Genomic DNA, 14,946 nt, shown 5'->3' on the forward strand with positions numbered 1-14,946 from the left:
CATTTATTTTCTTTGTTGAAGGAATCAAAAAACCTTAAACAGATTATCATTATAATATAGTTAACATAATAAACCATCAAAAATCATTAAAAAAGAGATTTTTTGACGAAAAACAGACAATGCAAGTTTGATTTTATAAATTGGTTGCTAGGCAACTGATATTCACGGGAACAAATAAAAGTTGGTATTTTTTTAAGTACCTACCCAAGGGCTATTGATGGTATAAATATAAACAGGTTCTGAGAGGGGGCCAAAAATGACTCTTATCATACATCGTCCTTTGGCCCAGTAGTTTCAGAGGAGAAGATTTTTGTAAAAGTTAACGCAGGACGACGATGGACGACGACGATGGACGCCAATTGATGAGAAAAGCTCACTTGGCCTTTCGGTCAGGTGAGCTAAAAATCTAAGTATATGTTTAGATTCAGCATATCAAAGAACTCCAGGAATTCAATTTTTGTTAAAATCAAACTAAGTTTAATTTTGGCCCTTTGGACCTTAATGTAGACCAATTTGAAAACGGGACAAAAAATTAAATACACTGTTAGTTTACTTACCCATTTGGCCCCTAATTTCTAAACTGTTGGGACCAAAACTCCCAAAATCAATCCCAACCATCCTTTAGTGATTTTGAAACTGGTGTTTAAATTTCATAGATTTGTATTTACTTATACTAAAGTTATTGTGCGAAAACCAAGAAAAATGCTTATTTGTGCCCCTTTTTGGCCCCTAATTCCTAAACTGTTGGGACCAAAACCCCCAAAATCAATCCCAACCTTCCTTTGGTGGTTATAATCCTTCTTTTAAAATTTTTATTGATTTCTATTTACTTATACTAAACTAAAATTTTTATCCAGAAATCATCCATCTTCGGACGGCGCCACCGACAACACAGACAACAATGATGATGTGATACCAATATACAACCAAAAAAAAAATATTTTGCGGTCTTATAAAAACAAAATTGTCCAGGCTATGCTCTTTTGAAGTCTTTCTAAAGGTATCCCATAATCCTTACATTACCAATGAGCAATTTACATGTCAATGTCAGATGAACCACGTTTATTAGCGACCCTAACAGATATGAGTTTTTTTCATTGTTGAAGGACGTATGTTGAACAAAAATTGCTTACTACCACTTCATTCAACTCTGGTGGATAGTTGGTCTCTTTAGCAATCATACCACACCTCCTCATTTTTATATCATACACTATAAGCTGCTGATCGACCAAATATGAAGTCGTTCTGTTCATAAATACCTTAGAAAAGTGCGATGGAAATAATGGTTGGTCAACAGATGCAGGAAAAAGACGAGGTGAATGCAACATAGCTCCCCATATACTTTTTCACCAAATATTAGTGAGAATTCATAAACACAATTTTATGTCAATTAGGTCTAATATTGACCATTCCTAAACCTTCTCACCTTTTGGCAAAATCATAGTATGTCCTATCATAGACAGAATTATTCACCAAAACTATGTCCACTTGTTCTTAAGTGACACATTACATAAGTATTTGAACTACCATCCAAAGTCTTTGAAAAACACCAATGCTTGATTAAATGACATATTTTTTCTTATAGTAAAACAGCAAGTATTTTAAGCATGGAAGGTTACAACAAACAAAACTGACAATAAGTAAATTAGGGAGGTCACTAAAAATGGTCTCCATGCAGGTCAAGAAAAGTCCAAGTAATCATTTTTATACACTATAAACCTTGACCTTTGGGGTTAGCCAGAATTAGAAGGAGCAAATTCATATTAATAAACAAAACACTTGATTTTGAAATACCAGCATATTTCTATGTGTAGAGTTAAGCCTTTTTCAACTGATTTTTATAGCTTTGGCGGGGGGATTGGGAACCAGCTAACATGTTCATTAGTGATTATGTGGTATGGGCTTTGCTCATTGTTGAAGGCTGTACGGTGACCTTTAGTTGTTAATTTCTGTGTCATTTGGTCTCTTGTGGAGAGTTGTCTCATTCTTTTTTATATTGCATATTTTTAAGAAATATTTTTATAATATCAATCATAAATTATTATATACTACTATATCAGCCAATCAAATTACATATCTAGAACAGTTAAAAAAAGTCGAAAAGGGAAAAGGATATCACTGAAATTCGAAATTGTTTAAGCATTTGTTTACCTGAAAGTTTGTTGATTCATAAAAGGTGAATATTCCAATCTAATTTTAAATGAATTTTTGTATACTGAAAATATTTGTCATTAGTACAATGTATGTAAAGTATTCAATCTTATAGTAAGAACACTATAAGTATAGTACCCCTCTTCCTATAAAACTACTAATTTATCAATAAAAGAAATCTGTGACAATAACAGGAAGGGAGATAACTTTGAACATATGTGTATATATCAAGGGGAGATCATTTATATGATTGTAAAACAGCAATAATTTTCTCTTTTCTATTGCATACATTTTGATATATAACTGGAGTCTTGGCAATCATGCAATTTAGATTGTGACCTTGACAGGGTATATGACCCTCAATACTCTGTAAACAGATCTGAAGATAAGAATGGCAAGAAATGATAAAATCAGGACACTCCAGTTTAATATATTGTAATTCAGGCATCACCAGGATATGGGCTCATATTCTGTGTAAGTACTCTTAATATAGTATACATGTATATCCCCTTGAGGCTTTCCTTGACAGCTCAAGAGATATAATACACTGACAGGGAATAAGAACATATATAAAGTCTATGCACATTCTGAATGAAAAACAATGTGACTTTAAAAAGCTTCAAGTATTTTTTTTTCTTCTTCTATTTATCATATTTTATTGAAAAGCTTAGCTTCAAGTCAATTAAAAAAACAAAATTTTGTACATGAATTTAATAGTCTATTAAACATCTAATAAAACCTGAATAAGACTCAATTGTTTCACATAATCATCAATTATAATATTAAGTTGATTGTCTGACTAGAGGAAAACAAATATATGGTGTTATAATTATAAACCCTGAACCTTTTGATGAAGAGATATGTTATTGACCAATATTATTTACATCTTGAGTAACAACCATTTTCAATTATTTAAAAAATCATACAAAAATATATTATTTATTCATATCTACATAATAAATAAGCATTACACAGCTTGGTACTCTTTGAGCAGACAACCTGCAATGACTAGTTTTTGTATTTCACTGGTCCCCTCGTATATTTCTGTAATTCTAGCATCTCTATAATATCTCTCAGCTGGCATACTTGACACATATCCCATACCACCTAGGATCTGTATAGCCTACAATACATAAACAACATTTATTACTTCTTTTCATTTGAATTTAATGGAAGTAAGATGGATGTTTTGTATTTGTGTATATACAAAAATTTCCAGACATTACACACACTAGAAATGAGGGGGGTTAGGAGGGGTCCTGATCCCAAAATCCCGGGCTTAAAAACACGAAATCCTGAGGTTCCGAAATTAAATCAAGTAAATCCCTGCATTCCGAAATCTGAAAAAAGAATTCCCCGATCCCGAAAGAGTCAATCCCGAAATCCCTTAAAAAACAGCCGATCCCGGAGTCCCTATAAAGGTCCTATCCCCCCTAGAAATTCTACATGAAAAATCTTTGTTTTTTGTTTTTAGGTATATTATTGTAAGTTGTAAACTATCTGAATCGTAATAAAAAGTATTTTTAGAGTGTCATCAATATAACTTGGAAGTTAATCTTGTTTTTTTGTGTGTCTTTTAAATAATTAACTGTTTGGTTTTAACCGTTTATAGTATAGTTACTTTGCTGATTTCTTTTTTACAAAACATGACAAAAATATTTGTTAGACAGACAGATCACGAGTAGGGTATAATATTTATATAATCTACCTGATGACTACAGAATGTAGCAGCTTCTGATCCAGCTAACTTGGCCATGGCTGCCTCCTACAATATACAAATTCTTACATAATACAATATATTTTATGTAGATAAGCAACCAACACACATGGCATACTGAATGTCAAACATTCATAGATCACTAGGAGGGGGAGGACAGGGGGTACCCTTCTCCCTTCTCCCACCCCTCTTCTCCTTTCTCCTACCCCGTTCTCCTTTCTCCATTAGAATAAAACATCTCCTTTTGAGATATTTTTTCTTGAAATATTAGATCATTTTTTAAAAGGAGAGATATTTTATTTTTTCTCCTTTCTCCAACTTTTTCTCCTTTCTCCCAGCCTTCCTCTCCTTTCTCCTACCCCCTTTCTCCCTGTCTCCCTTACCCCTGTCCTCCCCCTCCACTATAACAACAGAGAAATTTACCATTTTTCCAATTGATAAAAAGAAATCAATCTTAGAAATGAGCAATTGTGGTTGAATCAATAAACCAATTACTTATATATATATAAATCACATTTATTTAATACAGTGATATTTTTCCAGATATTTATACTACAAAATCTAAGTAAGGGCTATCCAGGAACACATGAAAGTAGGGGGCACATTTTTTAAACCTAAACACCAGAAAAAAATATATTTTCCCTGGAATAGCTTTTAAAACATGTCTCAAATTCTCATCATTGTATTGACTTAGAATATATCTATTCTGAACCAACTGTACTGACAATTTCAAACATATAACAGTACTAAATAAGTACATTTGTAAAGAGATATAAAAAGGTTGACATGGTCAAAAAGAAAAGTAATTATAATAGGAAGAGGATGGTAGATATTGTTATACAATCCTATATACATGTCAATAGTGTCAACTTATATTAAACTGATATACTTAGTATAGGACAATTCACAAAACAAAATCAAAATATAGAACATGGCTTCATTATAAGTACATCACTTACGTCATCCTAGATATCAAAGAAATAGATTTTTTAAGGGCTAACCAGGAACACAGGAGAGTGGAAGGTTGGGTGGGGGTGCCTTTTTTAATTATCATTGATATGGTTATATTTATAAATTACCTGTTTACAAATTTTGAATTTTTGAAATACTAAGGCTTGTCTACCGCAGGCATAGATTACCTTAGCTGTGGGGTGCCTTTTTTAAACCTCAACACCCGAAAAAAAGTCTTCAATAAATTTTTCCTGGAATAGCTCTTTTAAAAAACATATCTTGAATTGTCATCATTGTCAATTGATTTAGAATTATATCTATTCAGAACCAACTGTACTTGTACTTAAAATTTCAAACATAAAACAGTACTTTTAAAATAAGTACATTTGTAAAGAGATACCCTATTAAGGTTGACATGGTCACAAAGTAATTATAACAGGAAGAGAATGATAGATACAATCCTATATGCATAAAAGTGTCATCTAATATTAAACTGACATACTTTCAATTTGACAACTTACAGAATAAAATCAAAATATAGAACATGGCCTCAATTATAAGTACACCACTTACGCCATCCTAGATATCAAAGAAATACGAGTTTCAGGGATGATAAAGATTATTGATGGCATTTTAGTTTTCAGGGGCAAATTAAATGCATAATCATGAAAAGAACGAGTAAATATAATGTTAATAAAAATCCTGCTTTGTACTAGACTGCCATGCTGAGCAGGATTTTTTACAGACTAGCTCGCAAGGTAACAGTCCACAGAAAAGCATGTCATCTTACCAAGACACATAATTCTTTCTCCTAACCGACAAGTCTTACTTCTTAATGCAGTGTGCTTAGCAGAGAAGCAGCAAATAACAATTTTAGAGCCTTTGGTTTGACCTTATTGAGGTTTGAACCCATGACTTTGCATACTCAAGCAGTAATGGATCCAAAACTTGTCATAAAGGAAGCCCACTGACTGTCCTAAGATAGGGCCTGTTCCAGTCATGCTTCACTGATTATCTACATAATCAACATTTTTTTCCTACAAAAGGGGTGGTCTGTGCTCCCTGCCGCCATTGGATCTGTTAATGCCAAGGCTACCACGAAACTATCATTGACTTACCTTTGTAAATGGTTTCCCAGCATCTTTCAGTAAGGCAGCTTTGTAATTAAGTAATCTGGCACTCTGTATTCTCATTTCCATATCTGCTAATTTAGACTTAAAAGAGAAATAGGAGATATAATAAAACATCACTACCAGCAAAAAAAGGGCTTTACAAATAGAAGAAACTCTTGTTAAATATTTTATATAGTAACTATATGTCACATTGAAAGTATGTGTGTCAAGGTGTACTTGCCGTATATATTTATAGATTATCGTTGATCATCTCAACGAGATTGATTTTCTCGCTTGAGCCGGGACGGCGAAAGGGAGAAAGGCAATCGAGTAGAGATGATCAATGATAATCTGTTCATCGCTATTTTACCTATGACGACGTTGTCAATTTCGTCTCAATTTCCTTAGCAACGCCACGTGCCTGCTTAGTTTCTAGCAATAATTTTCCATCTCAAGCGAGTAGCATGATATGAAAATTACCACAAAAAAAGTTCAAAGGAAAAATGCACAAAATAGCGATAATTATTATTCTTTTATGATATGTACTTGTTCTTGGCAATAATGAGCCAGTCAAAAGAATGTTCATACAATAACTGAGAACAGACTTACAAGTGGAAATATTACACATAAGTTCTTACAATACATTATCAATGATATAGCTCTAGAAATATATGTTCAAAATTTACAGAGAAACTAAAGCTGTATTACATAAACAAATATTTAAAAATGTTTTAAGAGTTCTATTGCAAGTTGTTTAAAACTGAAAACCAAATTAAATTGAAAGTCACTTTCTGTACCATTCACAGATCTTACAACATGCATGTAGGGTTTTTTTTAAGTTTTTTTTTTTAGAGTTTTGTTATCTCAGAGAAATAGAGAAAGATAATTATAACATAAAACTATAATGGAGTTCTGTTCAAAATGCAAAAAAGTGTTACACATCTAGATTTATAGACTTTAGAATTAATTTTCAGTGAGCCAGTATTAACTTACTCACTTCAGATATCCCAAACTGTAGGACTTGTGCCACAAAGTTCCATACAGCTTTTATGAACAGATAAGAATATTGAATGGAAGAATTTTAAGTAAACACTAATTATCATTAACATAGTACACATTATAAACTTTGTAAATATCATACCTGGACTGTCTGCATTTTTGAAATAGGTTGATTAAAGGCAGTTCTTTTCTGTGCATAGTCGATGGCACATTCTAAAGAAGCCTAAAAAACGTACAAATTATGTCTAAATAAATTATTTCATTGTTAATCAAATATGGTTGACAGAATGTGTTTATGAAAAAAATATGCATTTCCTTTGTACATTATGGCTCACATAGCTAATTCTAGAACAGCTAATACAACAAATAAAAAGATGAAACAGCCAACAAATCCTCCAGAAAAAAAGTAGTACTTTAAAGGATTTGTACAGGAATATTGAGTTATAACAATAGGTATTTGTACTATAACCTAAATAAGAAGGTTCTACAGAATAATGGTAATAGGCTCACCAAAAAAGCTGAAACTATCATGTAGAAACAACCTTTTTACAGCTGACTATTCAGTATTGGTTTTGCCCTATTACCTAGTATTAAAGCCAAAGTACACAACTTATATTTGAATACCATTTATAAATCAACACATTTTTTAAATCTTCATGGATCTAACTCTAGAACAGTTGTTGGACAAATCAAATATAAGCTGCATTAAAATGTGAAAATCATAAGTTGACTATTAAAGAGGCATAACCCCTGAAATTTTGTTGATGTATTTGAAAAAACTACTTTTCACAGTTATATGGTTAAACTGTTAACTATAGTCTCAAATCATTGTACCAATCAATAAAGTAACAATTTGTACAAGTAAAATGTGTACTTTCAACATTTGAATTATTCAAGGGGCTAAATTAGGGGACTTATTACTTAAAACATTTCTTGATTCTATAACTAATAGTATTTTGAAGGAAAAAAATACATTTCAACTAGCCTTTCTAAAAATGTTTTTCTTTCTTTTATATATATTATATATAGTATACACAGTAGATGATACTTAAACTTGATGCTTAATAATATGGTAACAGTCAGAAAATAAGAAATACAAATAAAACACAACATTATTTGCTAAGGGCTATTCCAGACAAAAATGTATGGGTGGGGGGTTAAGGCAGTTTTTGTCAGCACCCGACACCCAGACAATTGTAATTGAGAATTAAAGTGCATTATAGTGTGAAAAGTTGCTCTGATACCCATCACCCATGTATTATTAATACAATGTGCCTTCCAATCCCCCCCTCTACATTTTTTTCTGGAATAGCCCTAACTAAGTTTTCTAACACTTACTTGAGCAATTCCTATACCCTGTGCTGCAATACCTATTCTTCCAGCGTCTAATGTTTGCTGTAAATATTAATCAATCCATTAAATGTAAATAGTAAAAACTGTTCATGCACACAACCTTTTTCTTTATCAAAATCACACAAATGTGAATAGCGATTTCTTTTAAACAAGATTTAAAAAATTAAACATGGAAAATAATTTTAATTTTAAAATTGTGTGGCTCTTTGCTTTGCATATCCAAACTTTTCCAACCTTTACAGAAAGGTACAGCTCACTAATGATATCCCAGCTGTTAGTTTTCTGTGAACAGGGAGATACTAACGTAAAACACATCAAACCTTATAACATGCTCACGTGAAGCTGGATTACAAATTCCTGAAAGACTTAATCTTTTCTCCTGAGAAAAAGCAAAAAAAAATTTATGTAATTTTTTTTATATAAATAAGGCCGTTAGTTTTCTCGTTTGAATTTGTTTACATTGTCATTTCGTGGCCTTTTATAGCTGACTATGCGGTATGGGCTTTGCTCATGGTTGAACTGAATAGACCTATAGTTATTAATTTCTGTGTCATTTTGGTCTCTTGTGGAGAGGTGTCTCATAGGCCATCATACCACATATTCTTCTTTCATATTATGTAAAAATAAATAAGTATTTGGTTAACCATGTTAACAGACATGGCCAATAATGAAGTAAACATAAACCTTACCATTGCAATTTTGAATCCCATGCCAGGTTCTCCTAACAAGAATTCTCTGGGTATTTTACAGTCTTCAAATATGAGATAGCATGTTGAGGTAGCTTTAATCCCTAATTTGTCTTCTTTCACTCCAAGTGATAAACCCTCTGTAGGTTTAGGAACTAAAAAGGCACTTATGCCCTGAAGATAAAAAAGCAGCATATTATTTGTTAACACAATAGTTGATTTAACATTAGTTCAGTATGGTACAAGTGTAAATGCATAAGTTCTTGAATGGAAATCTAAGTAAAAATGTCATTCTGACAATGAATTTGATGGAAAGGCATTGCTTATTCTTAACAAAAAAATTGCCAATTATAACTGCACTTCACAAAGCTTCAGAATTTCACATTGTACTATACTTTATTTTCAAATCACTTTTTTGTCATCTTTATCAATTTCTGTAAGGTTGTTGTCTTACTTTGTCATGCTGTTTTATACTGTAAATTCAGAAATTATTGCAAGGTTTTTATTAATGGGAATAATATGAATGGATGAGGATTGCAAAAATAAGAAATTCATTGTGATATTTGATATCTGGATGCTAATTTTTCAGATATCACAATAAATAATCTTGCATTTATGTCCTTTCTTCAAAAATCGCAACAGATTCTGAATTTACAGTAATACAATTTTGTGTATATTTTTATATTTCAATTATAAATAGGTTTTGACTGACATAATTTGGGTATTCAAACTTTAGTGGTCAGTATTAAAAGTAGAATCAGGCTGATTTATGCAGGAATTTGCAGGAACTAAGACCTCTGAGATGGTGACCAAAGGTAGGTAACTGTTGCTCCAATTGTGTCTTTAATTCTGTTCAGATAAACTTACCTTGTGTTTTTGACTTTTATCTGTTGTAGCAAATACCTAGAAAAATATTCAGCAACAAATATATACATGGCTTCTCAAACATAAAATGACAAGTAAACAGATATTTTTATTTATTAAGTCAGTATATGGAGTCCCAGAAACATTCTAAATTTACATGTTTGGTAGAAAGTTTTTAATGGCCATCAATGATTCAATGAAGTGAATACTTAATTGAAAAAAAAAAAAATTTGTTGTTAGCTTGCTTTCTCATTGTTTTCTAAACAATACAACATCTCATTTATAATTATGCCACAAACAGGTTTATTTTAATTTTGATAGTTCTAATTATTTGTATGCTTCATCATGTTCATGAAAATATATACACACAGATATTCTGAATGTTCAGTATTTTGGTTTTACTTTGACAATTTTCAATATTGAAAGTAAGTATCAAAATTCTTCTTATACATACCACTGAGGCTTCTGCTTCGTATCCATTTGTTATCCAGGCTTTGGTTCCATTTAATACATAGTGATCTCCTTGTAATACTGCTGTAGTTGAAGCAGCACCAGCATCGCTACCATTTCCTGTAATAAGAAAATAATTATCTCCCTTTAATTGTGTAACACAAAGGATGTAGAAAGAATGTATCAACACAATTGAACATCAGATATAAGGAAATGCCATCTCCTTTTTTATAATGTCCAAGCTTAAGTGAACATAGCTTCCAATATGAAATTTATTGAAGTATAATATTGTGATCCCCATTAATTCTATACCAGTGAACTCTTGTAACTAACATTGTATAAACTAATAATTCACTTAAAACCTTTAAAAGTAATTTTCTATTTCAAAAAGCAATACAGTTTGTGCTTAAAAAAACTTTCAAAAGACAGACAGATACATTATAATACATGCTGCTCACAACACGTCAAAATATGACAGAACAGTGCAGGTTATTTCTTCCAGGACTTACCTGTGCTAGAAAATAGAAATTCTTAGAATTTCCCTTTTTTTTCTGTCTGACACTTTTTGTCTTTTATTTAAACAAAATCGTATCCAGAAAAAAATGTGACATGATCATGACATTACACTGCCATATATAACAGCAAATTACAAAATGCATTACATTATTAATTTTGTACCTGGTTCACTCAAGGCAAAACATCCAACTTTATCACCATGCAGAAAGGGTGTCTGGAATAATTCTTTCTGCATTTGGTTAGCATTTTTCTTGATTGGTCCTAAATATAATGACTGAAAAAGACAATGTCAACTTAATTTAAACCACAAAAACACTCTCCACAGGTCAGTGAAATTTACAGACTTTAAAAAAATCCATTTGATAAATCTTTCCTACTGTAGGCCGGATTATATATACATGTATCATTTAAATGGCTCATATGACTGACAGAAACAGATCTTGCAGAATGTAAAAACTGTGTTCGGGAAAATTCTAATAATTATCTGTATGTTGTTGCAGACAGTACACAGACTTCAAAACATTTATTTGTTTATTTGTGTTGATTCCTGTCTCACTGACGAATACCAAATTCATCCATTAATTGATACCCTTAAAAGAAATCCCAAAGAACTTCTAAAAACACATTTTATTTATATACTTTATACCACCAGTATAGTTTACAACCATTTTTAAGATAAAGACAATTAGAACAATTATAGATTAACTCAAAATGTAGTAACTTCATTTGCATTGTACTATGTTTGATTCATTTCTGTTCAAAATTACATAATGATATAGAGTATCCTATAGCAACGTCAACAATAGACAATTATCACATCACATACAAGATACCATATTTTGGTACTTTAGGGACGACATCAAAAGTTCAATGTAGGATAAAATACTTAATTCATTTATTTTTTTCACTGACCCCGCTGCCCCCCTCTTAACTTAATTTTGGAAAAATTGATTGACCAATAAGGATATATATAAAATTGATGTCAATTAAACAAAACTTGCAGCAATTTTGACCCCTCCACCCCCAAACTATTAGAATTAAGTTTTTTATTCTTCATTGATTTTTTTATGTCGTCCCTTAGAGGTCCTAATTTTGTATACTTTGTCCTGAGGATGACGATCTCATTGGCGAAACATGTCATGAATAAAAGACGCAGTTTGCTTAAGTGTTTTTGTCAATGTAGCGGTATTTGAAAAGTTACTAGAATTCTCCTTACATTATTAACACTGACTATACAGCCTGTTGATGCACAACCTCTACTGATTTCCTCTAAAGCTATAGCATAGGCAAGATAATCTAAACCAGTCCCCCCTTCTGACTCAGGAATATCTACACACATAATTCCTAGTTCTCCTAACTTCTTTATCTGAAAAATAAACAAATATCTATGAGACTTGGGTATATCTACAAACATAAAAAGTCATAATTTCAAGTTCTCCTAACTTCTTTATCTGAAAAATAAACAATTATTCATACATTGTATTTCCTCCATCTGGAAGTTCAATGGATATACTACACACAAACTAACAAGATCACTTAGTTTCCCCATCTGAATGTAAAATTATGTAAACAACCTAATTTTTGTGATCAACTTTTTTTTCGAAACTTGAAAAATAATGGCTTTTATTGCGAATATAAATAGTTGTGATTACATAAAAGTTTGATATTTCCTTATTCATGTCCACCCAGTAAATTTCAAAATCATTCTTAATAAAACCCTGTGAAGTGGGCTAGAAAGGGGTAAACACAAAATTAAGTATTCACGAAAATAAATGGGTTTTAATTTATGTACAGTATTATAATGGAATTAGCTACCCTTTTTTTTGTGTAAAACAGGAATTTCTGCATACCTACATTAAATCTTAAGGTTATCACATTGCAGTTCAATTGAAACTCTTACACTGGTGCTGAGTAATTCATTCTCAAAAAGGTGTTTATTAAAGTTTTAGAGACTGAAAATATTAATATTCGGCAGAAACAAGCTTCTAGGACATCTATTATATATTAAAAATTTTATGAACTTGGGTGTGACGGTACACATAAGGTTATTCAATTCATTTCTCTCTCTTATGATTAGTAATTATCAATAATTATCGATGATTATTGTTAATAACTCAAAACATGCAAAAGAAATTCTTTTAAGGACAAAATTAAACAATTTATATATAGTTTAGAACAAAAAAGCAGTTGAAAAGGGGTATGGTTCATAATCTTAAGTTCATACACTAGTTACTAAACAAAGCTAAACACAAGGTAAATAAAACTCAAACCTGCTCCAGTGGGAACTGATGTTCTTTATCTAACTTTCCAGCAATAGGAACTAATTCATTGTCAGCAAAATCTCTACATGTTTTCTGTAACATCTGATGGGTTTCTGGAAGCTCCGCCAGACTAGATAATGGTCGAACTGTTCCATCTAGAAATAAGTATGTGAATCACCAAGTTATTAAACAAATATTAAAGTAAACTGAATTACAATTTACAAACATTATCCCCGGCTTAGTATATTTCTAGGAGTTTGATTGGTTAACGCATGTTGTAAAAAAAACCATAGCCCCTGAGTGTTGCTAACCCATATCCCAGACTTGCCACCCAGTTATTTACATCGGGGAAATTCACATGCGTTTTCCTTAGTTACATGGTAGAACCCTATACCCCGTTAAAAATATGTCAAAATCTCAAATTTAAATAAAAGATATTTAAAAAACGAAAAAAACGTTACTTTCACGTTCAACTTTTTTTCAAATTTCTCTAAAAATCGCCAGATTAAGACTAAGACCGGAGATCAATTCATTATCTATGTTCATATCCGTAGATATGGATATTTTAACACCCTTCAGTACCCTGTACACCCTTTGGATGCACCTCAGGGTGTACTTGGATATTCAGGGTGTTAAAATATCCATATCTATGGATATGAACGTACATGTAGATACATGTACATTAAACTTATAAATATCTCATTCTTATATGGGTCTCATTGGGGTCTAAGCGTGACGCGGGATTGCTGATTTTTTGTAAGCGTGACACGTGAAAGTCAAATTATTGTTCTGTGAAAACGGGAAATGAAGTCTAGCGGGACACAGGATATTACCAAAAAATGAGAATTGCTTACGTACATAGTGTAAGCGGGATACAGGAACCTGACAAAACAGTAAGCGGGATCCCGTATCAGAACCCCCCAATGAGACCCCCTCTTATGTGAAAATCATATCACTGTTCTGATTTTCAGAAAACCTGCAATTTCTTATGAAACTGAAATTTTGAAAATATATTTCATTTGGTATATTGTGGAGAGTTGTCTCCTTGGCAATCATACCACATCAATTTTTTTTATATAACCTCAAAAAACAAATTTTATTTGGAGGAGCAAATCAAAAGATCTCAGGAATTTGATTATGTAGTCGCCTAACAATATTCTTTAAGTGAACAAACTTTGCAATGTACATACTTGCACTTATAATTTGGTAATCATTTTGACTTACAGCTGTTTGTACGCTTTGAAACCCTCGCAAGTCTGCGAAGCAGACATCGGCTTGCCATTTCGGTTTATCTGTGTTTATGTAACTTTTCATAGGAGAGTTACCTCGGTCCAAAGTCCCCTCGCCACCTTTTTAGACAAATATACTTATACTCGTCCCACATATTTGTCGTACCCTTGAATACTATGCATTACATAAATATATATTTAGTAAACAGTTATACAATACCAATGAGCAAAATATCTAATTATATAAGAAACAATTACAACAAATGATAAATCACATAATTAGCAAATCTTACGTTTATATACACACAATTAAACAAGCACCTCCTAGTATTGTTATCACTGAAACCAATTAAAGATTTGTTATACACCACAAACAAATTTCTACAAACAACGCACTTAAACTCATTTAAGTCAATATTCTATTTGAAAGAGCACACTAAATTCGCCAATTCGAACTTTCAAAGTGTTCCAAAAGTTTTGATTTAAATTGCTATAAATTCTACAAAGTGTTTAACAAAATTAATCATTTCGATTGACTTGTATTCAAGAAAACTTAGAGGTATGGACAATTATTTGAACTTATGTCAATACTGAAATGTTTTAAACTCATAAAACGGTCCAAGGACGGATTTAGGCGGGGGCGTGGCGGACGTGGCC

At 31.8% G+C, this 14,946-nt stretch overlaps 1 protein-coding gene across 1 annotated transcript; it reads right to left on the minus strand.

Annotated features, from left to right (window-relative positions):
* Positions 1-3,074: 3,074 nt before the first annotated feature.
* Positions 3,075-14,364, minus strand: LOC143075490 (short-chain specific acyl-CoA dehydrogenase, mitochondrial-like). Its single transcript, XM_076250920.1, has 12 exons — positions 14,285-14,364; positions 13,070-13,215; positions 12,016-12,165; positions 10,962-11,073; positions 10,288-10,403; positions 9,837-9,872; positions 8,973-9,143; positions 8,269-8,325; positions 7,073-7,153; positions 5,938-6,033; positions 3,860-3,916; positions 3,075-3,274 (listed from the first exon to the last, which is right to left on the minus strand). The coding sequence occupies exons 1-12, from the start codon at positions 14,340-14,342 to the stop codon at positions 3,119-3,121; spliced, it is 1,236 nt and encodes a 411-aa protein (XP_076107035.1). The 5' UTR covers positions 14,343-14,364; the 3' UTR covers positions 3,075-3,118.
* Between the last annotated feature and the right edge of the window lie 582 nt (positions 14,365-14,946).

This window comes from Mytilus galloprovincialis, chromosome 5 (genome assembly GCF_965363235.1).
Source record: "Mytilus galloprovincialis chromosome 5, xbMytGall1.hap1.1, whole genome shotgun sequence".
NCBI classification, from domain to species: domain Eukaryota; kingdom Metazoa; phylum Mollusca; class Bivalvia; order Mytilida; family Mytilidae; genus Mytilus; species Mytilus galloprovincialis.

Coding starts and splice junctions, on each gene's coding strand:
- LOC143075490 (XM_076250920.1), bottom strand. CDS start 14,342: ATGGCAAGCCGATGTCTGCTTCGCAGACTTGCGAGGGTTTCAAAGCGT. Junction 10,404..10,961: donor TTTTGCCTTGAGTGAACCAG/GTACAAAATTAA, acceptor TTCTTATTACAG/GAAATGGTAGCGATGCTGGT. Junction 3,917..5,937: donor CTGGGAAACCATTTACAAAG/GTAAGTCAATGA, acceptor TGTATATTGTAG/GAGGCAGCCATGGCCAAGTT.